A 27,486-nucleotide genomic window follows, 5' to 3' on the forward strand; every position below is an offset into this window, starting at 1 on the left:
AACTTCCTCGAAAGTTGCATTGTCCATCACGAATCGATAACTATTAATTATTACATAGAAACTAACCAATCTAAAGATGAGTCCCAATTTACACTATAAACCCAGGTTTTTGTGTCATAGATAATGTGTAACCTTTCAAAATAAACGCACAATAGATATAAAAAAATGGTCCTAGTGAGACCAAAGGCCTTCCTTTACCAATGGATTGACTTTTTTCAAAATGAGTGTGTTACCCACCATCTCTATATGGAATGCTGACTTAGATGGATCCTACAAAACAACACCCTGAAGCATTTATATGGGGCCTCCTTGATTAAATCCTTCCTTTCGTATGCTCTCTACACTTTATGGGTATAAATAATATTATGATTTGCATCATTTCAACGAGGATACCGGTGTACTCGGGGAATGGTATATACACCCATGACCTATTTGTGGCAGCTTTCCCATGTACTTCTCCCGGGAAAGAAGCTCTCTCTTCCCTTGGATGATCCTTCACCTCTAATACCGACTCCCATGTCTTGTATTCCTCTCTGCAACTGCCATGCCTGCATGAGTGCTCTAACATATACCCTTATTGAAGGCTGATCTTTTCTCTAAGAAATCGTGTTTTTACAGCCCTGTCATAGTTTGAAAGGATCATAACTGCTTTTGTATATGATGGAGTACAAATGTTTTGTTGGAATGGTGATGGTATTGATATTCTCTGGTTGTGAGCAGAATGTTATGATATGGATGGTTTGAGTTACAGTTCAAAGTAACTTGCATTTCTATTGCCTTGGGTGCTTGCAGGAAGAAAACGAAAACATGGTGGTTGGGAATTTCTATATTTAGAAGCAATAAGCATAACACTTTTGTTTTGATGAGTTGGATTGGTATGGGAACCAGGAGCGATTGTATAGTTCAAGACAAGAGGATTCATAGGGATTTGTAGCCTGTGTTGTCAAAGAAAGTATCATCCTTTGAGATTTGAAGGGTAATTGCATTAGGCTCGCTTGGATTTGTCCAAATCTCTGCTTTTGCAAGAGCAGAGGAAAACTAGGACCAAACCCAAGTCACAATCTGATTCACAAAGCAATATGAATTCATGGGATGATTTCTTGATGATGATCAGAAGAAAACAACATCCAGAGATTGCTGGTACAAGGTCTGGAAGCCCCAGAGGCGAGACATTGGCTCCTCTTATGGAAGGTCCTGAACCAGAGAGCTTTGAGAATAATGCAGGAAAAAAGGAGGGAAGGAGTGGATTGCAGCATTGGATGAAAAACCAACTTTCAGTAAAAGGTACTTCAGCTTCATCAGCATCTGGGTACAAGCGTTCTGATCTTCATCTTCTCTTGGGAGTGTTGGGTACTCCTCTGGCCCCTGTGACTGTTAGCAATAGTCATATTCCCCATCTCTCCATCAAGGAGAATCCCATCGTAAGAATACTTCTCCTTTCTTCCTCTTTAAAGTTTATGCTACACTTCTTGCATGCATGGTCAATCAATTTGCCTTCTTTTGTTTTTCAAGTTATACAATAGTTTCAGAAATATTTTTATAGCCCATGCATGCATCAATTCTGCTGCGCGTTTACCTCCCTAGATAACTTGTGTAAGGGGAGCACATTCTGTTATACAGGGTTTCATAGTTTGGATGTAATTTCTTATCACTGCAGTTGTAGAACCTTTCTGCTTGTATACAGTTCAGATTATGGGTATTTTGTTTAAGTACGCATTACTTAGGCGGGTTTCACTTTTAAACGGTTTTTTTACAATTGCAGGCCTACAATGGCTTTTACATGTATGCAGGCCAAATAAGGTTTTTTTCTTAGGTTGCCTTTTATCATTTGGTATGAGTTTTGCCTTCGTATGTACTATTTATCGGTGCGAGATCTAGACTGGCTTCTTGACATGTGGAAATGTAATAAGTTAATGTCTTCCTTTTATATTGATCCGTCCTTTGGTAGTTTTCATTTAAGATCATGAATTCTGGGGGAGATTTCATTTCTTGATTCAACATGACTGTTTTACCATATATGCGCTCGATTGGCTTCCGCATGGGTTCAAACAAGACGAAGATCTGTGCTTTTTGTTCTATTGATTCCCTTAGATAGGTTATTGTCTGATCTGAATAATGTTTTCTGTTAGCATGAAGAGTACTAGTTGTGGGTTTTATGTCAGGCTCCAGGCGCTTTTCTGTACTTAGATTAGCTTTTGTTTGGTAAGGTTCATCAGTGTGAGCATTTCTCTGTAGGAAGCATCCTCTGCACAGTATATTTTACAGCAGTATATAGCAGCTTCAGGAGCCAGGTCTCAATGTTCATTTCGGAATTCTTATGCAATGGGCCGAGTGAAGATGCTAACGTCAGAGTATGAGACAGCCACCAAAGTGACAAAAACAAAGAATCCTTCCAAGGCAGCCGAGACAGGGGGTTTTGTTCTGTGGCAGATGATGCCAGATATGTGGTATGTAGAGCTTGTAGTTGCAGGCAACAAAGTCTACGCAGGAAGCAATGGAAAGCTTGTATGGAGGCACACTCCTTGGCTTGGTGCCCATGCAGCCAAAGGTCCAATTAGGCCATTGCGCCGAGTTCTTCAGGTTAAACTTCTACCCTGTTGTCTCATTTCCTTTAGTAAATTGTGCAGAAGTAATGAGCTATGATACTTATGAAGAAGTTAGGTAATCTGCATCATTTTTATTTCTTCCCTTATAAGAGTTATTGTGGAGGTATGTCCAATTTATTTTTAACGTTTGGAGGATATTTTGTGGGTTTTTTTGAAAAAGATATTTCCCATTACTTTTTTATAAGTTGGTGTTACTTGTGCAGGGCTTGGATCCAAGATCAACTGCAACTATGTTTTCTGATGCAAAATGCATTGGTGAGAAGAAAATTAATGGAGAAGAATGCTTCACTCTCAAGCTCACTGTAGATCCTAAAATATTGGCAGCAAGAAGTGATGGCCCTGTGGACATTATTAGGCATGTTCTCTTCGGTCACTTTAGCCAGAGAAGTGGACTTTTGGTTCACATGGAAGATTCTCATCTCACTCGTATTCAATCCACTGGAGGTGATTCGATTTACTGGGAAACAACTATAAATTCATTCCTTGAGGATTACAGACTTGTAGATGGTGTCATGATTGCCCATTCAGGCCGGACTATTGCTACTCTATTCAGATTTGGAGAGATTGCAATGAGCCACACAAAGACTCGAATGGAAGAAGAGTGGACAATTGATGAAGTTGCCTTCAATGTTCCTGGACTATCCATGGATTGTTTTATACCTCCTGCTGACATCAGAAATGGTTCAGTCAGTGACACCTATGAGCTTCCTCATGAAGACAGAGGTAAACAAATTGTCGGAAATAGATCAAAGGTGGCAGCTTTGGAAAAATCTCAGGAAAATCTTGATAATATAATTTGGAGAGTAGAAGTATAACCTAATGTTTCAACTTATCAAGATTTTGATCTGATGTGGAAGTCTCTTCCGGGGACCAATTGAAATTTGAAATCATTTGACATTGTTTTCATCACATACAGCTTGAATAAAAGAAAGCTTGCATTTAATTAAGGTAAAATATGTGTCAACTAGATCCTTTACTTGAGTATGGATGTATTTTTTGATTTCAGCGTCAAAATCTTACAGTGGCAGTGTTTCAGACCTTATGTATTCAGTCCTTAAGGGCAAGAGGATGTTTTTCAGGTTCTTTTTCAAATGTGGTGGATGGAAGATTTTCTTTGATCATAGCTGATATCTACAGAGTTTACATGCAGGATTGATGCTGAGCATTGCAAAATTGGAGGAGACTAATTCAAGAAAAGTAGAAGAAAGATTGTTCACTTGTGATTGATTCCTGAAGGATGCATTTGAGCTAAAAAAGCTTATGGGGCATCCTTTAAGGTGTGAATAGTATCTGTTTACGTTATACTGGGCTGTGCTAGGATTGTTTCTTTGAGGTGGAGAACATTATTTAATAGTTCAGTGTTTGTACTATGCTATATATGTGGATTTGTACATGAAGTGCTTTTGAGTAAGCTTATATCAATTTAGTTCTGTGATCACTTATACCAATGTCTCGGTCACTGTTCCCTTTTGAGTTGGGACTTTGATATTCAGTAACAGTTTCATAAAATGAATGGAAAGATTGTAAGGAAGAGAATTTTATATTAATCCTTTAACCCCTTAACGAGGGAATTCATTTCTGAAAGGACTCCGTAGTAGTATTTATATTCTGTTTAATCCTATGAGCTGTTTAAGACTCAAAAGAAACATGAATTAGAATCACAAATATTTTGTTTGGCTATCTTGTATGGAGATTCCCATAAAGAAGTCTTGTGAGGATGGTTTTTTTCAAAAGCAGGTATATGACATATTGCTATATGAAATGCATATTAGGTGTCTTTAATCCTCGTTTGAGGTCATATGTATCAATTGACCCATTTATGAACTATGGTATCTTTGCAGTTTTTAATTTTTAACCTTTTAGCAGCAGCATATTATTCTCAAATATTAGATCTGTAGCAGCACCATATCATGCATAAATATTAAATCATTAGCAGCACTCTGGATCACATTTCTATTGACTTCGTGTAATAATGCATACTAATTTTAGTTACTCTTGGCAAGCGCACCTATTATTCTAGCTGAGGTTAGGACAATTTTTTGTTTTTGATCAAGATAGTGTCAATCAAAGATTCAAAAGTCAGGGGAGACCTAAATAAGGTATAAAAAGAAACCAAAAAAAGGAGAGAAGTCTTTGTATGCAGTTTGTTAGCTACTTCTGATTACCCTGAGGCTCATGGATGACTGGTTGGCATGCACTACTAAAGCATGTTGGTCCTCCAAAATGTAATCATTGGTGTCCATTGGTGGACTGTAGAGGGATATAAAATGAGTCAAGAGTGTGTATATGTGAGTATCTTTGTTGTTAGTGTTTTTTATTGGGTGGCCCTGCCGAGCCTGTGAGTTCTGTGGGCAGATTTGTCTTTCACAGTCATGTTGGAAAAAACTAGACAAGCCAGGACTTGAACCAAGGGCCACACACTGGCAAGTGGTCTACTAGCATTAAGCTACTTCCTTTCTTGGATCTTTGTACCAATGTGTTGCACTGTTATGTTTGCTTTGTCTGAAAGCCAACTTTAGATGAGTGCGTGGGTGACAAGGCTCGAACATTGGAGGAGCACTTGATCCAAATTCCACAAGATTGAAGAACTCCTCCGACAACAGTACTCCATTAGTCATATCACATATATAGTAAGTAATGGTAGATTGATGTCTTGACCATCCACTACATAACATTGTGTGTGAAGTCCATAAAACTGGGGCTTGCGATGAGGGAAGGTTACCCAGAGTATGGACCCCCAAAACATTGGTAAGCTGTAACACCAAAACTGAAACACCAAGGTTAAAAGTTAAAACATAAGTTTTCATGGAACTTAGTAAAATTTTTATTGGTTTCAGCCAAGCCTATCTTGTAACCTAAGATTGGGTTTGGCCAAGGCTCTCTCTGGTCCTTTGGGTTTTTGGCCTGGTAAATAAAAAAATTGAATCCTAGAAAGTGAATTTAGTGGCTAACAACACAAGATAAGGAAAAAAAACAAAACGCATCTCATTCTTCATTCATCAAGAACTCTATTTCTAATCATTGCCCAAAGCTGCAAGTGTTTACTTTTTTAATTTCAAATAATGTGCCCTAGCTATTCCCAGACCTCAAGGAGTAATAGATAGGTGGTTGGAAAGGTAAAGAGCTTACATGAAGAATTGCAATTCAAAATAAGTTGGGTGTATGTGCATTCCATCCTGCACCTCCCCTCACACAAACAAGTAGACTATAGGATTGGGATGATGAAGCAGTGGGTTGCAGTACCAAAACATCTTGACATGGATGCTTCTGTTAGATGATTATCCGTTGTCTCACTAATGAGTGGACTTGGATGCTTCTGTGGGTCTCAATAATTGGAGGCCTTGGATGCACAACTTTACTCGCTCTCAATGATGAGAGGAGTTGGAGGCACAACTTTCCTTGTTCTCAACAATGAGAGGACTTTGGATGCACAACTTTACTTGCTCTCAATATTTAGAGGACTTGGATGCACAATTTCCCTTGTTCATAACAATTAGAGGACTTGGATGCACGACTTTACTTGCTTTCAATTGAATTATCAGATTATCAGTTGTGATTTTTAATTTAGTTTTGCACATTCAATGCAAATTATGCTAAAAAAACTATGCCGAACCGGGCTGTACTGAAACCAAGAAAATAATGAACTTTTAAAATTTAATTGAGTAAATTAGATATGTTACTGAACTTTTAATTGAGTAAATTAGATATGTTCCTGACAATAACCTAATGCATCAATAGATCATAAAATTTTTCATGCATGTATCTATACTTAAAATCCTTGGGCACTTAACTTCCACAAAACCATTTCCATCAGAAATTGCTATCCAGTCATCAGGATGCACCATTGTACCAATGGCTGGATGCTACATAATTGAAGTTTTGACTTCACATCAGTGAAGACTGCTGTGCTATTCATTTGAGGCGATTGTATGGTGAATATGCTAAAAAATTATCCTTATTGATGAGAAGTCAAAACTCCAGTTATAGAGCATCCATCCACGAATGCCATGGTGCATTCTGATGGCTGAATAGCCGTTAACCCAAAACTTGACACTACCTGTGGAAAAAGCTCACTAGCCATAAAAAATCCACTGCATATGTTGTAGTCCACTACAATCTAAAGGCAAACAGAAATGCACTGTGGGGCTTAATAAATCATGCATGTTACCTCAGTTTTCTCTTTGTTTTCATTAATTAAGTAGTTTATCAATGGAATGTGTTCGAAACTGGGCAAATGCATGAGTTGTTCCTAGCTCGACTGGAGTGTGGATTTTGCATAATGCATGTGGGTGTAAGTGAATTTCAGGTATGGCCCAAATCTGATTGGGCATAGTAAAGTAGAAGTTTTTAAAAAAATCCAAATAGACCAAAAGTTGCGTGACTTCAGTGACGAATTTGAAAAAGTGTTCTTTAAGGAAACTTAAAGAGAGAATGTTCCCACAGTTAATGTACAAGGGCCTGAAACACTTTCAACCACCCTGCAGTATTCAAAGTTGGTTAAGATTATATAACTAACCATAATGTCACTGTCAGCCACCAACCCAAGTATATAGCCCATATCCATTCAAGTTATTATCATAACACACTTCACAGGATATCCGTGAAAAGAGAAAAATCTTATGATCTAATAATGCCACCTAATCAGAAACTAAATAAAAAAATCCTTTAGGACAAGCAGACTGAGTAAAAGCTCCATGTGACCTGCAGGCTATGATGTTTTGAAGTGCAGACCCCATGCAGGTCAACACGTGACATACACCTGATTTCAGACTCATTGTTCTGCAATAAATTTAATTTAATTTATTTCTTCATTCTTCCAAATCTGAAGAATCTTGGGGATTGCAATATTTTGTCAAAACATTTGTGGATATTCTAGGTTCTGGCTCAATCTTGTTTCTTGTCGTTTGGGTGCATAAAATAACTAAAATGCACATATTTTTCCTCTTGTTTTATTAGGTACGTTGTCATCAATTTGAATTGGGTTTTTGAATTTTTTTTGTTCTTCGTAGAGATTTCTAGATGAATCCTCTTGTCTTTGTTTCCCTTATACTATCTCTGTCCATTTTCACGTTTCTTTTAAGTTTTCTTTGTTTAGCCTTTTTTCTGTACCTAATTTCTTCATGCTTCCTTTCAAATATTCCGTCGAGGAGAATAATGATTCCTACTGCAATCTAGAGAATTAGGTACAAGGAATTTTTTTCACCCATGAGCTTCATTTCCATATTGAGCAAAAAAATATCGGCCCTTTTTAATATGTTAAAGACTATTGGGTGGGTTGACAATTCTGTGGTATAGAAGAAGAAGACAATTTTAATGTCTACAAGACCGAACATTATTTATTGACCACTGAACCATGGATTCTGCACTGTTGAGCATTGATGATTTATAGGATTAAGGATTGATGGCTTATAGGATTTAGGATTACCTAGGTCATAGTGAAGGGTCTTTTGTTTTAGGTAGAGTGTCAAATAGTATGAGGAGGCGGCGGCGGTCAGAGATCTTTGTATGATATATTTATTTTTGTTGGGTGATTATGATTGAGGAAGGAAATATCATGTATTTTATTGTATTGTACTTCTTGTTACAAAGTAAGGGTAGATGACGAAGATCTTTATAAGTATAATTGGTTGTAGGAAACAAATTCATTTAAGTAAAGGAAAGGTGAAGATAATATATATGCATACATGTATATGCATGTGCATGTACATGTATGACAATTTTATTTTTGGGTAAAGAAAATTTATCAAATATTTGACAATTTGGACACCTCTAGAGAATATAAAAACAACCTCGGGACATTACATTATCAAAGATAGCATAATGATGACATATATACACTAAAAAATTCCTTGGTGACCCAAAGGAATGCAAATTGGAAAGAAGAATTGGATGAATGAAATTCCATTCATAAATATCTTTCATCTTGGTTTGAACTTTCTTTTTTTTTCTCCTAAAAGAAGAGGGAAGCTATTCATCACATGAATATTAAGGCATATTTTTTAGTGGTAGTGAATGCAATACAAGAGACAATGCACTCAGGACAGTTTCTATATAGCTTAGTATTTTACACAAGAAACAATCTTTTCTTTGGAAACATAATTAAAATCCCTAACAATCATTTATCCCTTTCAAGAAAAGTCATTTTAGAGGTGACACTAGAATTTGTAATTATTATGATTAATAATCAACTTGCAAACAAATTGATAAAACACCTTGTTAATGTGAAGATCTCTAGTGTGAGAGTTAGAGATATTAGACATCATCATTAGGGGGGAATTTTTTATTAGATTAGCATGAAAAGGGTCCAAATCCATTACAAAACAACCATCAAGTTAAAAGGAGCAAATCTCACGAGTGGTGAGATTAAGAAGAAGGGGTAGAGAGAGGGAGCTTTTGACTGAAGTTGGGAACTGGTGGGAGACAAGGGTCCTGAACCTATATAACATAATTTTCTTTCACTAACCCCAAAAGAGTAAGGGGAGAAGGAGAAGGACCTTTCCTCCTTCGAAGAATAATTGTTCAAACAATACAATCATCCATCCCCCAATATTGGGGGATGCAAGAGGTGACCCCCCAATTGGAAGATCAACAACCAACGAATGGGGGGCAACACGAACACTAAGTAAATCACCGACCACTAGAGAAGACTATAGTTGTGAGGGAGAAGACTAGAAATCTTCATTGGGGTGATGTTAAGACCTAATTTATTTATTTATAATGAATAAAAGACATTGTACACCACATTCACAAAAAAATTGGTGGAAAGGAATCATATCCTAAATTCCAAACTAGGGATTGCTTAGAACGACAATTAAAGAGACAAAGTCATGGATTAACCACCAACTACACAACAAGAGTTATAACGCTAGGAGGTGATGGTGGATCATGATCCGTAGGTTTATTCCATCCACTTGAGAGATCTTGATTTACATAAATAGATTCCCAATTCATAACAATAACATCTTTATTAGCTTATTCTTGATTACCATATAAATGATTAGGATTCCTTACAAGAGAAATAGCCAGTGCTAATCTTGGAAATTGACATTCCTAGCTAGCAAAAAGAACCCTTACTATGGGGTTGAGAGGTGATAGAGGGTGTGTACGTGTGCTAAGACCATCCATGAGCTCTATCTTAAGGTGGAAGAGAAAATCGTGCCTATAATGACAAGAATTGTAACTACATCCTCATCAATGCCCCTAAAAGACAATTTAGGGATCACTTCCTTGATGTTCAAGCAACACCTTCAAATGAGCAACCTTGTTGGCTTTCACTTCAATTTGGAAAAGAACATCAAAGTAGATGGTGAATTGAGTATAAATTAAAAATTGAATTTTAATAGAGGATCTAGATAATAAGAATCAAATCTATATCTTTCTAAATGTTGTTAAAAATTCCACTTTGAAAGCATGTCATATTTGGGTGAGTCTAGAAAAAATCTAGGTCAATTACCTAAAGAAATCATATGCCAAGAAAAAGGCTCAAGCTTGAAAAGGAAAAAAAATAGGAATCTAATTCCATGTAGCTTGGGCTTTGGGGCAAATCTAAAAGAGTTTCTTTTAGGGTTTCATTACATCCACAAAACCGATAATGAGGATTGGTTTAATGTCTAGATGGATCAAACACATTCACATGGGAAGAAACTAGTAGATAATAGGCCAATCGTAGCGAGAAAGATTAGGCTCAAGAATGACCAACCAAATAGTTTAAAATCTTTTGTTCTATATGCTATCTATGAACTATAAATCCTATCTATTATTAAGGTTTTGAACCATGGACAAATGTAGAGAAAGCCACATATATCCTTTGTGAGGTTTGAAGTTATATGAAGTAGAATATCAAGATTCTATTTCTAATCTTTTCACCAAGGCCTATTAGACCTAATAACGTAAAGCGTCTCTAGCCAAAATCAACAATTATCTACAAAGACTTAAGATCTTGATTAAAAAGCCTACATTTACTTTTTACTTTAGCCCAAGATTCTACAATTTGACTTGATGATTCTATACTTTTTTCACTCTACAAGATATTATTAGGAGGGATATTAGAGTGGGAACACAATCTTGACATGTATCTTTGAGTTATCAATAAGTGTTTTATATGATTAAGTTATTTATACTTTTATATGAAGCTTTTTTACATAAACACATGCAAAATTTATTTTAATTGCTATTGAAGTTTGAGCCTTAATGGGTCATTTTTTCATTCTATAACTTTTTAAAGATGTATAAATATAGGTAAATCCTACCACCTAGTTTAATTAATTTACTTGAATGCAAAATTATTCATTATGTCGTAAGATTTTTGTTTTGTTATTTCCTGACATTACTATATATTGTGGTTCTTTATTTTATTTAAGAATTTTGTTATTTTGCCAATTACAAATTTATCATTAATTGCATATCAATTGGTAGTGTAGAGAAAAATTTTCATAATAAGCATTCTTCCCACACCCTAGTCATTTTCCAATATGTGACTTGATTGAAAAATGCTAATAAAGTTATCCAATAATCATTTTGTCAACACTCATGTGAATAGAAGATTACAAAAATATATTTTTGGTGCTTTTACAATATCAAAGCCTATATATTCAATTAAAAGAGTTTGCCTTATTAGGATTAAATTGAATAAAAATATGCTTTTTAGTCTATAAGTTTTCTTGCATTACATAATTTATATTTAATAGTCATTTAAATTCATCTAGAAATACATATCTATCGTCCTTAAAATTATTTTACCATCAACTTTGTTGATGTTGTAGTTAGTATACTCTTGATTAATTTTATTCCTTTTAGTTGCCTTTCTTGTGTTGTTGCTATGAGTGATCTTGCTATTAATTCAACTAGTATTGTAAATAAGTATTGAGACTTGTGATCACATCCTCTTATCTTGATATATCTTGGAAAAATATTAAGGATATCATTGAAGAGTACTAATTCTTTTGGATTAGATACACAATATATCACCCATTGTATCAATTGTTTAAGAATCCAAAAAATTATAGTTTCTTCTTTATGGATCTATAATCTCCACTCTATGACATGTCTTGCCAATATGATCATCAATTTGTTTGTTTGTTGACTTGAAGGATTGTGATATGATCTTGTGGGTAATTTATATCCCACCAAACAATTATTTTTCATTTTCAAACCTCCCTTTTTGCATGGATAATGTAGTTCATGATTATTTTGGTTCTTTTTGTCATTACCTTCATTATTGTTTTATCAATGGTGTTAAAACATACACAATGGGTTTAAAATAAACAAAATACCTAGAATAAAAGATCTTTCAATGCCATCAATGAAGGTACATTTTTAGCCATGAGATTTTCTATTGCATTTATTCATTACAACCATGATTTCTTCTCTACCATGATTTCTCATAACTATTTGGAAAATTATTCATTATATTAATAAATAAGTACACAATTAATCAAATAATAAGATTCATGGGCATAACAAAACACACTTATATATAGAGATATCAAGAAACACCAAAAGGAAAAGTATCACTTAGTAAACAATATTAAACTTGAATATAATTGATATAGTGATAGTCATTATCTTTCTCGAGACACCACTCTAAGTATATGCCATTAAAATAGACCACACTATTAATTCAATAAACTAATATATAAATGGGATGACCCCACAGTGCAACGGTGTTGCAACTCCGTGTTAATACGAAGGTTCTAAGTTCAAGTCTTCTGACTTGCTTGTTCTCTTGCAGGTCTTATCCTCACATTTTTTGGTGGTGTGCTGTCAGCAAAAGTGTTCAGTTGGTGGTCTAAAGGTGCAAGCAGAAAGATGGGTGTTAATGCCTAATATCCTATGTTGACTTGGCAGTGGCTCCCCTATGCTGACATAGAATGACAAAATAATTGACTCTATGAGGTGATGCCTCAATCCTGGCAATGGGTGGCGGACGATGGACAAACCATGCATCACGATGGGTTGGAGTGATAAGGTGGAGCAACAAAGAGATAAGGGATAGACACATGGAGAGATAAAGGAGATTGGAGTGATAAGGGAGCGCGTGGAGAGATAAGGTGTGATGCGCATGGAGTGATAAGGGTGATGATGCTTGGAGTGATAAGGATTGGTGGAAGATAGGAAAGGTGTGCTACAGCCGCAAGAGACAAATCCACAGAGGTGTTAATACCTTAGCTATAATCTTGGGGAGGGGGTCTCCCATTACTGTGACCCCCACTGGCTCAAACCTCCAGTCAAAAGCGATTACCAAGAAAAACAAAAACAAAAAAATCAAATATATGAATATAATACCTGAATTCTAAGTAACACTTTAAAGACCATAAAACATATAGACATTAACACATGCCAAATATACATATAATCCAATGGTAAACCACATTCAAATAATAAGGTTAGGTTTCATTCTTTAATTTCGCTTTAAAAAAAATAAAAAATTGGTGGGGCCAAAGGAAGGTGGCATTAAATAGGATCCTTCTAAAAAGACACACCCTCAAATGATATATTCTAATTTTCAAGCACTTTTGGTAGCCTCGACCATGAATTTTCTCAATGAATTTTATTATATATTCAAAAGTGCCTGGACCATGAATTTTCTCAATGAATTTTGTTATATATTTAGATGTTAAGATGCAAAGTTGTTTTCTCTAATGCATTCCCTCTTATAGAAGTAATTATGGACGGTTTATTTTCTTGTATTATCTTAAAACAATCCTCTCTAGATAAAGCCTTGAAAGAGAAAATCAACTACAATGTCAAGCTCAAGACATAAATTTATCAAGTTAAGTCCTAACTAGTCACTATTTCTAAAGATCACAATCGATCCCTACTCAAAAATACAAAATTCTTTGCAAAGGAGCTTGTGCTTGATACACTCGGAGAAAATGATAATTGTAAATTGCAATTTGCACGTATTGTTTCACTTGAGTGATATGCTCAACATTGGAATACCTTGTTGTAGTTGTAGTCAAACATAATATGTCCTTTCAAAGTGCTACATCTCTATTGTAAATTATTTCTTTATTAATATATACATTTTTCAAAAAAAAAAATGAAAAAGTAATCAAGCTATAATTGCTTCAAATATCTTTTGATCTTGTTTTTCAAGTTCAAAATTCTAGTTTTTACCATATACCATGCTTGTTGTTTTCTAGTATGGATCTTATTGGTGTCTCTTATCTATTAGATTTATGAGTTTCATATTTGTCTTTCATGTTTTATTTTCTTTGAATATGTTTTTGAAATTTATTTCTTGTAATATCTTTAAAATTATTTTCTATATTTTAATTTGTTGTTCGATTGGTACATCTTAGGCATAGGGGCACTTATATAATATTCTTTGTACTCTAATTTTTTATCAAAAATTTCTCTTAACTAATTTAGTTCAAAATTAAAATGTCGATGTAGTAAGATTCTTCATTGGTTTTTTCTTCTAGCAAGATTAGATATGATAAGATCTCAAAACACCAATTATTAATGATTTACAATCTCTTTCCTTGAAGCCATTTAAGAGAGATGAAACTATCTATATTGTAACATGCATAAATTTAACCGAAGCATTTATACAAAATATAACTTGGAAAAACGAAACTAACCGTTACAAATATAACCATTAGCATGATCAATTTCAAACTTAACATAAAGGAAGAGATTTTTTTTAACAAAAGATAACAATGACTAGAAGTAATTACATTGAACTAAATCAAACATATAGGTAAAATAAGGAAATAAACAACATTGCATTAAATGAAAGAGAGAGAGGGTTCACAGAGTACATTTCAACTGATGCTAACATTCTGAACTTCATAATTTTATCAAGATACCAATGAGGAGGAAAAGTATCATCAAGGTGCTTTTCCGCCCAACCACAGACTATCTAGTCCCTCGTGCCATATCCAACTGGATTGGCCTATCCCTTCGCAAGGAGGTAACGAGAAGTGGAACTCAATGCCATCTGAGAATTGGTGTTAGGACCTACATGCATTAGTCGATCATTGTACTAAGGGTAACTCCCTACTAGTATGACACTTCTGACTAGAGGTGTATCTGGTACCAATGATTAGACGAATGCATGCATTATGCAACACCACCTTGGCCAAGGTTTTAAATTGCAAGCATGAATTAACGTGTTGTCAATGATCACACCCTTATCGACATGGATTAAGGTAAGATGAGTTCAATTGAACTCATATAGGAACTATGACCATATGTATGTTTAAATCCTCATTTGTTATCAGCTCTAGTACTTTTAAAGTTACTATTTATTTCTCCTCATTAAAGATTGTAATTATTTGTGATGGTTCAACTAAATCCCTGGCATGGGAAAATAGGGGGCATAAGAACCGCTAGTTGTACATCCAACTCATAAGTATGGAATATAAACTTTGCCTGACATGACTCTGTTGTCCTAGGCATCTTGAGAGTAATCTCTCAATGGTGATGCTAGCTGCATCGAAAGTACAACGGTGCCCTTCTACCCTCTTTCTTCCTAGGCTAGGGTATTAGTTAATTTCATTAACTAGAGATGGTAATCTCAATTAGAAAGATCACCTGATACTGGTGTTTAATGTATTTCAGTCCTAGATAAATTTGGAATGCTCATTTAAGAGGTAAGGAATCTTCTTATTCAGGTCAAAGGAAGAGCACCCTTCCTTAACTGTGAGGTAAGGTTATAAATCTTTACCAGTTCACCCTGTACATGCTGATATATACTTACCAGTACATGTTAATGTACATGTACAAATACTTTCACATACACGTTAAGTATAACCAGTTATAAACCATATTGATATATACTTACCGGTATATGTCAATGTACATGTACAAGTATACACCTATACCCACACCTTCACATGTACGTTAAGTATTTTCAGATACCTCAGAATTAGAGCTTAATTTGCTTAAAACAAACTTAACAACTGCCCTTATTCAAGGTTTCTAAATAAATTAACTCAAATTCCAAGAAGATTGCTACTACAGTCTAAAGATTAGAACAGTGAGAGTATAATTTTACATCCAGGCCTAGATATAAAAGCTGAGCCAAAAGTTCTATTATAAAACCTAGATAATTACAAATTATCCACAAATTTTATGAAGGAAACAAAGGTTTAGTTGTTCAAGGAGTTAACAACAACTATAACAAAAATTAGGATATAAATTCCTTTTTATTTTGCAAAATATTCAAACCCCTTTATACAAATCTATACATATACAAACCTGTTACATCTTCTCATGGAAGAGAAAAATACAGTCAAAATATATAAACCCTTCTTAAATTCTAAGAACGGAGTTATTTATGAATTAATAGCAGAAAAATGGCAGATGTAGTACATATATTTCCTTTTATTTTCAAACTACCCAAAACCCTACTCAGAATTCGTGGGATTAACATCATGCTAGTTATTAATAATTGTTTAAGCAGAAAATAGTAACTAATATACTTTATAAGACTGCAGAAGGGTTTAACCCCATACAAATTTCCAAGTAATTCTCTAAACCTTAAGCAAATTACATACAATAGATACATTTCTACATTTCACCCACTAAGATTTCAAAATTTAAGACACAATGAAAAGAGTAAAGAATAAAATCATAGGGTATTAGAAGGGTAACATGACTTGGATATTATTAAGATGAAGAATGTCTCGTAAATGCTTCCCACACTCCAAACCCTCTATTCTGGAAACGTCCAACAAGAAGAATGAAATTTGCAGAGCACAAACCCCTCTTTTTACGACTGCCAAGAGTAAGAATGATTAATCGTTCTTTTCCATATGGGCTTAATATCCCCCAAAAGCGTTTCCCTTGTTGCCAAAATGCCCTAATACCAGGCGGATTCACAAACCAAATAGGAGTCACGCCATCCTCGTGCTCCATCCTCACATTTTTTTTTTACATTTTGAGCTTCCTAGAGAAGCTTCTTAGGCTCACGCCAAAAAATGCTTGCTTCTCAAAACAATTTCCCTCTTTTTGATATCATATGAAGTATTGATCAAATATTAAGTCTCTCTTTTTCTTTTTATTTCAAATGTCTGATAGAGAATTATATCTTTTCATATCGATAAAAGGATTAACTTCAAATTCGTTTATACTTCCCAATATATCTAGGTTGTGCAATTATATTGCTTAATATGCCTTACGTTTTTTTTTAAACAAACTTTCCATAACTTAGCCGATAAAATATATCATGTCCAAGTGATATAAAAGTTTAATGAATCATGCCATGAAGGGGGAGGGTGGGGGGGTGAAATATTTGTTTTATTAACTTTCTATGTGCCACTTAATACACTTTGTGGCTTAGGTAGTAGCTTTCAAATTTATTATATGACAAGGCATCCCCTTTAATTTCATTTACTTGTCTTATTGAAATTGCCAAATAAAATTGACTAGATATTGATTTATTTATAATAAACCTTGTCTATGCAAGATAATTAATGTGATATAAATATATATACATATATATAATTTATACGACATATATATCTTATGTATACCTGACTTCGGGAGCACATATATGATCATGTATACGTACTCTCGTACCCATGTATTCACATAAGATATATATTTGATATACATACATATATATAAATATACATACGATATAAACATTAGTCATTGCAAAATTTGATTCATAATTAATAAAATAATTAATTAATAGTAATTAATAATATGAATAACGTATAACCTCGAAAAGAAGCAAAACCTAGGGTTATGAACCCTAAAATCTCTGCGCAAACCATCTAGGTTACTTGACGCAATGGCTAACAAGGTTTGACAAGGTCAAACATAAGTTTACTTGAATCAGGTTAGGGTTTTCAGATGACATTGAATTATTTCTTTCCTTTACCTCCCGACCTAATGATACCCTTGCGGAGGACGATGATCTCCTGCACACACTTGGCCAATTAAATCAGTTAGATCCAAAATCTCATCCTGTTTTGACAATTCATAATTCATTGACAAAGGTAAAACATTATGTCACAATGTTAACTGTAAATTCATCAATTAACCAATTAAAGTCCATAAAATCATCATTATAAGCATAATTATCATCATTCACATATGCATAAACATCTAAACATACTAATCAATTAAAGCATGAAAAACTAGGGCACATTCATCCCATTTAAACATGAAAAGGGCACGTTAAACATCTTGCAAGTATATCATAAATGCACTAGGGCAAACATGTATCAGGGCATAAATACTGCATATTAACAACTAGGGCATAAGTGAGATGTAACATATATTATTTTCTCATGTTGCAATAAACATAGTTTGTTTATTGTATTGAGTTGTCTTTCTTCTTTTAATATATATATATATATATATATATATATATATATATATATATATATATATAATGTCAAAAACAAGTAAGTTTACTCATAATATAATCATTTCTTCTTTCTTGTGATATAATATTATTGAGATTTTATATCATTTTATTTTCTTTAATATTGAGATATTTGAACCATAAAATTAGATGACATAGATTAACGTATTTTCTTTAAATGTGTCTATTACCACATATTAGCTACTACTACCATTTTAATCTTTAGACATTGTGATTCTATGATATGATTATTCCTCCTAACACCTTTTTATTTAATTGTAATTCAATTTTAGATTTACACTTTTTATTGTACTTCAATTTTAAATTTTCATAAGAATTTTAATATAACTTATTTTTTAGAGTTTATAATTTTTATTGCATTACATAATACCTATCCAATAACAATTTAATTTTTTTTATCTACATATCTCTACAACCCATTAAATTATTTCATCATATCAACTTTACTTTTGAGTATTGTTAGTCCTTTTAGTTCCCCATCTTGTCTTGTCATTGTGAGTGACATTTGTAATTACTCATAATAGTATTACAAATAACTATTAGATATATGATCACATTCTCTTGTCTTGACATATCTTAATATAATATTATCTTTTTTATTTAAGAATATTAGATAAAATTTGACTTATTATCTATTTGTACCATTTGTTTAAATTATTTATTTTTAAAGCTCCATACTCCACTCTATCATATATCTTACCAATGTAAATGTATAATGAAATCCAAACTTATATAATTGTTTCTTTTTAAAGTTCCATGCTTTACTCTATCACATTTCTTAGCATTGTAAATGTATGATAATCCATTTTCTTTGTTGACTTGAAGGAAATATGACATGATGTTATAGGTCTTTTTTATCCCATACAATATCTAATTTGTCTCTTTAAACCTCCCCTTTTTGCCATGGAACTTTGATGTAATAGATTGGATTCAATTGTTCTTTTTGAATTGAGATTGGATAATTACATTTTGATATATATAATTAACTTAAAAAATATGAGACAAGTAAAGAAAAAATTGAAAGAGAGAATAAGTAGATGATCTATATGTAATAGAGATTTTATGCATTAAAATAAATATCAATTTAGTTTAGTCAAGGCTAAAATATTTGAATATATACTACTGATTATTGTTTAATATCTTTCATCTCAGTGTCCGCTAATGGGCAGATTAGGGTTGATCCTAGAATGGGTAGAGAGGAAGTGTAGTGAACTAAACCGGATCCAGGATGGATGAAGCTTAATTTTGATGGAGCCTCAAGAGGGAATCTAGGACCCTTGGGAGATGGATGTGTAGCTCAAGATTCATATGGTAATATACTTGCATTGGATTCAAAAAAATTGGAGATAGGAACCAACAATGAAGAAGAAGTTCAGGTGGCAATGTTGGCGGTGGATCTGGTGAAAAAATCAAGGTTGACCAATTGCATTTGGAAGGTGATTCCTAGATTGCGATAAATGCAATTGCCAATGGGGGTGCTCACGTTTGGAAGATGGATAAATTGGCTTGAATCATCAGAAACAAATTAGAAGGCTTCTGATTTCGCATGTGTATTGGGAAGGAAATGTGTTGGCAGACTCCTTGTCCAAAATGGTGGTCGATGTGGCAGAATGAATAGTGATGTAGTAATGTGTTGGAGAGATATGACCACCACATTTATTACTATTGAATTTGGCGGCTACCGTGTTACTAGGAAGGATGGTGGGAAGTGATTTGGCGGATTGTTGAAGATCCGCATTTATGGTCTGCTAGGCTCATGTATGTGAGCCTTTATTTCCACCTTTATTGTTGTGGGAGATGTGCAAAATCGTCTTTTTGAGCCTCAAGTCGAGGTGGCATTCACAACTTGAGATAGGCACATGGTGAAAGACTCGGGGAATGGAGGTGAATTTTAGTTTGAAGGCTTCCAAAAAACAAATGGCCTTTTGGGGCATAATTACTCTTGAGAGGCTAAAGATTGCCTTCACCATAGATGACCCCTTCTTTCTGCTGCAAGTTTGTCAAGTCCTTCACTATGATTTTATTATGGCAAACCAAAAATATCGCTCAAACATGGACATCTCGCCCATGTTTTGTGCTTGGGGTCTGGAGTTTGATAGCATTCAAGAGGCGAAGAGGATAATGGAGAGGTGTGTGAAGCTAGAATGGAGGAAGGGGTTGGATAATCTCCTCACATTTCTTGAGCCTAGGCAAGGGCTTGTTATGGTCTTGGGTGATTGGGTGGTTGTACTAGGATACCCTCCGCATGTTCAACCTTTCATCCTCTGGCAAGCACTTGAGAATAGAAATGCAAGAAGACATGAAGCAGTGGAAGAGTGATGAGTTGTTCGTGATTTGACTGATTGAGAGGTTGTACTTGCTTCGGGAGTGTTGCATGAGTTGATGGACTTGAAAAAGCTCAAATTCAAGTTGGCAAACTATTGGAGAGACGTGCAACATCATGGGAAAGGTAGGGGTTGTGCTACACGAAGATGAAGAGCAGTTAAGGGTCAAACATCTAGAAGGATCCAAAGGCGAGGCGAGGTGGCGTAGCCAGATGATGACCGAGGATGAATAGAAGAATAGTGAAGCAACTGATTTCTATTTCGAGATTGAATTTTGTTGTGTTCCTGATATACTATGTCTTTTTGCATTGACTTCGATTTTTTTTGTAGTGGTGATATTTTTTGGGTAGAATTCATAGATTCAAATGTGAATATTGCTTGAAGGGTAGTAGGTGAGGAAGGTAGGGTTAGTCTATCTCATTGGCTGAGACATTTTTGAATTTGATGGTATGTTGTAACTGACACTTTATTTTTTATAAAATTAATACAAAATGTTTACCGATAAAAAAAAATATCTTTCATCCTAGAAAAAATTGAAGTCTTCTTTCTTAAATATTTTAATTTTAATAAATTACTTTTCTTTAAAAGAAAATCATTTGGGTACTTACAAAGAAAATGTTATCTAATGGAATTTTTTTTGAAATCTAGAAGAATGTGTGAAAAATATGATTATAATCTACTTTTCAAGGTACATATATTGATTTGCTAGTACTGGTATCATGTGATGGTTAAGTTGTGGTGTTCAAATCTTTCCACCAAGGTTCAAACCTTGTTGGGGTAACATTGTTGAAGTTTATATTGGGGATGAGGTCCCCTATTTGTGACCTCATTGATTCATAGCTTTGGATAAAAATATTTACTCCTTTTGTAACTATATTGATTTAATTAAAAAATTGTCATATTTAGTAAATCAATCTTAAATTTTTTATAAGAAACTAAAAATAAAACAAATATAGATTATGTTAGATAAGTAATTTAAATAAAAAAAATTAAAAAAAAAATTAAATATAATATATTACATGTAAAATGCAATAAGAAAATTATAATAATATTATAATTAAGACATAATAATGCTAATGCAATATAAAATTGTTAATCTTAAAATAGAATCATATACGTAAAAAGTAAGTACTATATATTTACAATTTGAATTTGGTTTATAACATTAAGATCATTTTTTTCCTTTTATTCATGGCTATAGTTTTTAAATTGATTTTCTTTAATTTAGTTTATATATTTGTGATGTACACAAATAGTCAAAAATGACAATAAGACCTTGAACAAAGTTATTTTTTAAAGAAATTAATAACAATGTGATTTTTTATTGATTTTAAAAATAAATAAATAATATGAAACAAGATAATAACAAAAAAAATTGATTCTAAAGAATTGAGTTAGCTACACAATCTTTTAAAGTTTGAGCTTCCTACTATCTTGAAGCAAGATGTGGCAAGCTTGAAACTTCTACAATGGATTGGTATCAATTTTGATTATTTTGATTATAGGCTTACAAACCTTACAAATATAAAAAAAAATTAAATTATATTCATATTGAATAAAATTCCCAAAGGATCTATGCAAAGATTTCCTACAAATTGATATTAAAGAGGATATATGAAAACAAAATATGTACTTTCAACTTAATGGAGGTGGTGATTTGGATACGTTAAAATTTGAATAGGGAGGAAGCAAGTAACATTCTTTTGGCATTCAATAATTTTGGATGCAAAGGAGAAATTTATAATAGTAATATTTTGATAAGCTTTAATATTTATGATAGTAATGTTCTCTTTAAGTTTTAAATGTTGTATTTAAATAAGCTTTAATCATGTTGCACATTTTGTGATAAATTATTTTTAATTAATTTAAAAATATAGATTAAAAAATTGAAGGGTATCTTTCTATATGAATATTAAACTCCAAATGAATTAAAATACGAATTATAAAACCTAAGATTATATTATGAGCACCTAGCATATATAAATTTAGAGAGGTTAACACTTGAATATTAATTTATATGTTGTCATTGAAATCTATAGTTGAAGATGGTTGATGCATGAAAGTAGGTTCTTTAAAATTAAAGCATATTCAACCATTGAAGCATAACAATTTGACATGAAACCAAAATTTGTTAAATGTCTAGCAATTAGTAATATTCTATTTTACTTTTTTGCAAGCCACTCTAATAAATTTGGCTAATTGGAGGGATTTTTCCATCAAATATTGTTGTTTAGTATTATGTAAGAGAACTAGCCATATAATATATATAAAGAAACATGTGTATGTGCAAGATGCTAAGGTATTATAGGCATTCAACTTGAATCAATTCAACAATGAGAATATTGTAAATTTATTTTTTTGCTTATAATATATTGTTATTCAAAACACACGTGTAAATGTTCTTATCACTTTTATTTTAAAACTTCGAAGTGCTTATGTTTTGCCACCTAGCTATCATCATGACAATCAACAAATGGAGGGAGGAGAAGTGACAATCACACCCTCCAAGCCCAATTTCAATATTATCTCTTAGATGTGAGTGTCCTTTTTTCTTGGGGTAGAAATCAATGAGACTTACCATGTGCATTGAATAAGAAGTGTTGAACATCCTTTTTTCTTGATAAGACCTCGTACGTCAAATTGGAGGTTTTCCCATGATGTCCTACATTATTTCATATCCATGCACCTACCTCCAATTATATTGCACTCTTGAAATGACTACTAAGATTCAAGCAAACATTGCCAATTAAATTGTTATAAAAGACATTTGCTTATTCAACAAAGGGACTATTACTTATTGTATGTTTTGCTAAAGGAAAATAGATAATTGTACTATTATGCTTATTTTTTGCTAGATGTGACACAAAAATAAAAACAAAAACAAAATATATTGTCTTAATAAATCTATGATGTATCCTACTATAACGTCACACTCTTCAAATCACCCCCCCCAAAAAAAGAAAACCTTCCTTATTACCATAAAAAAAACAATCATCTTTTATCCTACTATTTTCCTTACACTTAAAACAACTTAAATGTTTTTTTATGACACTACAATCATTGTTTCATTAATAATGCTAATAATAAACTCCAAGTAATAAAGCATGAAAATGGAGACTATCATTAAGTATCTCACATCATTTGTATCTAAACTTTAAGATAATGCATGAGTTCATAAACAAGGGACAACATTTGAAAGATAATGAATTATACCATTAAAAAATTTAGAATGAAGTGTAATGCACAATTTAGAAGCCATATCTCATGAAATTCAAAACAACCAAATTAATTGGGAACTCCATCCTAACATGACATTATGTATTGATTATTCAAAGTACTTTTCCGATTATGATGCATGGCATGAGGCAACACCACATGATATGTCTAGATAGGGTAGTTGAACAAGTTAGTATGTTGGGTCCATAGCCTATGGCCCAAACCGGCCCTTCATTTTTCAATTTATCAATTCTTGTAAACAAAGGTCAAGTACACCTCATCATTACTTCACATGGTATTATCAACAATTTCACGTTTGCAAACCCCACATCTTTAGTCATGAAGAAATTCTCTCTTCTTTTTAATAACAAGATTATTTAGTATCTTTATTAAAAAATTGGTTTTTATAGGGTCATTTTTTTCAAATTAATTTTGGGTCTCGTACTGTTGGTTAAGTTGTGTCGAGGTTTTGGATTTTTTTCATGTATGTCTAATATTCAAATTTACGTCGGTATAGTCCTGATCAAACTGAGCCTACAACCCGAGGTGGTTATAGGGGTAGGCTCACCTTGTCTTAAGCTAAGCTCTTGAACTGCCCTATTAATTCTCCTCGTAAAAAAATCAAATAGGGGAAGAGCACTAGTAGGCGTTATAGTTCCAATAATCATTCACTCCTTGTGCACCCAATCCCCCAATTACTAACTTTAAAGAAACCAAAAAAATGATAACTAAAAGCTCATTAATAAATTTCACATGTACCGTGCTCACTTCTTATAATTTTTGGATTATAATTGGCCCATTTGTGCAAGACTACCATCTGTGCACAACTACTGGAACATTTGTGCATAAGTATTGGCAATTTTAAGTGCACAATTATTGGGGCATCTTTAAGTAGGCATCACAGGGGACGCTTTCAAATATATAACTTTTGACCCTTGCGCGCACAACGGATCCCACAAGGTGCGTTGTTACTTTCCAGAAACCAAAAAAAAAGCAATAAGTAGCTAAGTCATATACAAAGACAACACCAAAAAAATCGTTGAAATCTAATATACTATTTAAGATCTAGGGGTGTGCAAAATTGACTATAAATATGCTTCCCTTAAATTATAGAAAAAAATATTGTATGTTAATTTTCTTTTTCAAAAGATTTACAATATTATAGAAAAAGAGGGTCAAGATTGTACTCTAAATAAAAAGATATGATATGTTTTAATTCTTTATTTTTATTTATTCATAAAATTAAATATTTTTTATAAAGAAATCATTAAAAATTGAATTTGATTGCATAAAAAGTATACAATCTTATAAAAAAGAGAGTCAAGCTCGTACTCTAATGATAATTATTCCTTCATTTATTATTTAAACTTCCAATACAAACAAATGGCTATCATTAAATCTTCTCGATATTCAAAGAAAAATAAAATAAAATCTGGTCCTCCTATTGGTAGTGTATCACATCAAATATCTCCGTGTCAATTGAGACTAAGCATTGGTGGTAGTGTTTTATCTTTTGCTATCCATTCGTGGTGGATAACGCTAAAGAATCTCCTATCGCTATAGATTTTGACCCCCCTATTCTTTTGAATGCATCTTTTTCAAATCTTGAAAAATCATTCTAGAAGGTAAGAAAATTGTAGCCATTTCCATGTGGCAAGTTGGCAAAATCAATGTCATCAACCTTTTCACATGGATTGTATTATTCCATTCTTTATGGTTTGTTAACATTTATTTTTAATATTTAGTGGGTGTAGTTAAGTAGTAGGTTATTTTATTTTTATATTAATTTTGGTGGAAAGCGATTATTTAGTCATCAGGAAGCATCAAGGTATACATGGTTAGATGCTACATAATTGAAATTTTGACTTTTCATTGATGAGGATCGTTCGCAGCTTGTTCACTGTACCATCGCCTTAAACACATAACAACAGTTCTTATCGATGAGTAGTCAAAACTTCAGTTATGTAACATCTAGCCACCAATGCCATGGTGCATCCTGATGGTTGGATTGTCATTTCCATGTTGACAGAGAAGGTTAGAGGAATATGAGGAGGATAGAGGAGGAAGAGAAGTAGATGTTTTGTTGGAGGAAATCAAAAGAAGTGTTCATGTTGGAAGAGTATGCCAATGAAGAATAATTTTCAAGTTGGAAAAGTATATTGGAAGAAATAGGAGGAGATAACTTGTAAGAGGAGATAGGAGGTACGAGGTAGGAGGAACATTCAAGTTGGATGAGCGCAAATAGGTGATTGCATGAATGATGTGCTTGTACTTGTACTGTTGGAAAAGGTATACAAATGATCCCCATAATATGAATTGTAATTGCAATGGTATCAATCCTATAAAGCGTTAGTTAAATTGGTATCCTTGTAAAGAAATAATATGTGATGTGATATGCAATATAAATAATAATTAGAAAATATTTAAAAGACATCACAAAGGAGCCCTTAATGGTATATTACATAACACAGAGTGAACAAAATGTGTACCTATGCTAAGAAAACTGTCTTTAAGAGAATTACAATATTGTTTTTATCATCTTTACAAATATAATTTATATGTTAATATGTGTTTTTATCCTAACTCAACATTTTAGATTCTTGGAGACTTCATAACTTATTTATATTATAATTCAATTCTATTCAATTATAAAATTAAAAGAAGTACTTAAAAATGTAGAAAACATATAACAATAAGAGTTGTGTGTGATTGTAACAAGTTAATCAAATATATATTTTATTTCTAATGTTTTTTAAATCAACATGATTTTAATTTAGGAGAGTAGAGTGAGTTGTGTGTGGTCCTAACAAGTTAATTAAATATATTTTTTATTTCACATGTTTTTTAAATCAACATTAATTTAATTTAGCAGAGTAAAGCGAGTTGTGTGTGATTGTAACAAGTTAATTAAATATATATATTTTATTTTACATGTTTTTTAAATCAACATTATTTATATTTTGGAGAGTAGAATTTTAAATAGACTAAAAAAATGAGATCTCTTAATATTTTATTAAAGACCTAAGATTAGTAATAAGAATATTTTTTAAAATTTTAAAAAATTAAAAAAAAAAAATTTTGTTAACAAATTTATCACTTAAATATAAATTGAATAACATGATAAATAAAGTATTCCCTAGTCAAGTGGACGTGAGTGTAAGCCATTGATTGTTAGGTTTAGATATTTTAACAAATATAGAAGTAAAAGAGATAAGGGTGACATGAAGACATGCAACATGCATTTATTTAATTAGTTATTATATGAAAACAAAGTAATCTAATAATCGATTTAGAATTTTAATTAAATGATTTAACTCTAAATTCAAAATTAGTTGAAGTTAATTAATGTAAATGAGATAAATTGAGTAATTTGAGACATAAATGTGTAAAATAATTGAGATGGATTAGGGTTTATTTATTAATTGGCGTGTTTATTATCTTTGAATACAATATGTTAAATAATAGAGTTAAAGACTAGAAAGTGATGTCCTATTAGTGACTACAAGTTTGGGACAAATGAGTCATAATCTTTCATTATGATCAAACATGATTGTGCCTATGATCTAGTCAATTAGGTAAGATTACATCTTATGAAGGAAATTATATTCATTATAGAATTTTAGCCAAAAAATCTATTTATCACGTCTTGTATATGCATTTGAGAAAATGTGACTCAAAACAACATTGTTGGGACATCCTCTATAAGGGGAAGGGTGTTTAATTTTCATTATGATAGTTAGGAACATATGTTAATTTAATGAAGTTTAAATATACTTAAGTTAAGAATATATGTTAATTTATTAATTGTTGTCTCTAACACAAACTAAGAAGATACTATGAACTGCCCATTGATAACTCCACAAATATAAGATGTTACAAATTGATTCTTGCAAGAGCTAGTGTAGAATTATATATACCATGCAAAATTGTGCTATGGAGGTAGCCACCCAAGATCTAGGAACTTTAATGAAAGCACAAGAGAGATCCACTATGA

The 27,486-nt window shown here is 32.7% G+C and overlaps 1 protein-coding gene across 2 annotated transcripts; it reads left to right on the forward strand.

Annotated features, from left to right (window-relative positions):
- Positions 1-371: 371 nt before the first annotated feature.
- Positions 372-4,098, forward strand: LOC131064996 (uncharacterized). 2 transcript variants are annotated; one of them, XR_009111361.2, is made up of 4 exons: positions 372-1,421; positions 2,236-2,580; positions 2,810-3,554; positions 3,757-4,098. XR_009111361.2 is itself a non-coding variant. In XM_057999360.2 (3 exons), exons 1-3 carry the CDS (start codon positions 1,080-1,082, stop codon positions 3,419-3,421), a joined length of 1,299 nt encoding a protein of 432 aa, XP_057855343.2. In that variant the 5' UTR covers positions 372-1,079; the 3' UTR covers positions 3,422-4,098. The 2 variants fall into 2 exon arrangements, 1 of the variants encoding a protein (XP_057855343.2); XM_057999360.2 differs by having other exon boundaries at positions 2,810-4,098.
- The last annotated feature ends 23,388 nt before the right edge of the window (positions 4,099-27,486 follow it).

The sequence above is a fragment of the Cryptomeria japonica genome, chromosome 6 (assembly GCF_030272615.1).
Source record: "Cryptomeria japonica chromosome 6, Sugi_1.0, whole genome shotgun sequence".
NCBI classification, from domain to species: Eukaryota; Viridiplantae; Streptophyta; class Pinopsida; order Cupressales; family Cupressaceae; genus Cryptomeria; species Cryptomeria japonica.

What these genes read in the sequence shown, in the direction of transcription:
- LOC131064996 (XM_057999360.2), top strand. Translation starts at nt 1,080, where the DNA reads ATGAATTCATGGGATGATTTCTTGATGATGATCAGAAGAAAACAACAT. An exon ending in CCATCAAGGAGAATCCCATC is followed by an intron (nt 1,422 to 2,235) that starts GTAAGAATACTT and finishes ATTTCTCTGTAG; the next exon opens with GAAGCATCCTCTGCACAGTA. An exon ending in CATTGCGCCGAGTTCTTCAG is followed by an intron (nt 2,581 to 2,809) that starts GTTAAACTTCTA and finishes TTACTTGTGCAG; the next exon opens with GGCTTGGATCCAAGATCAAC.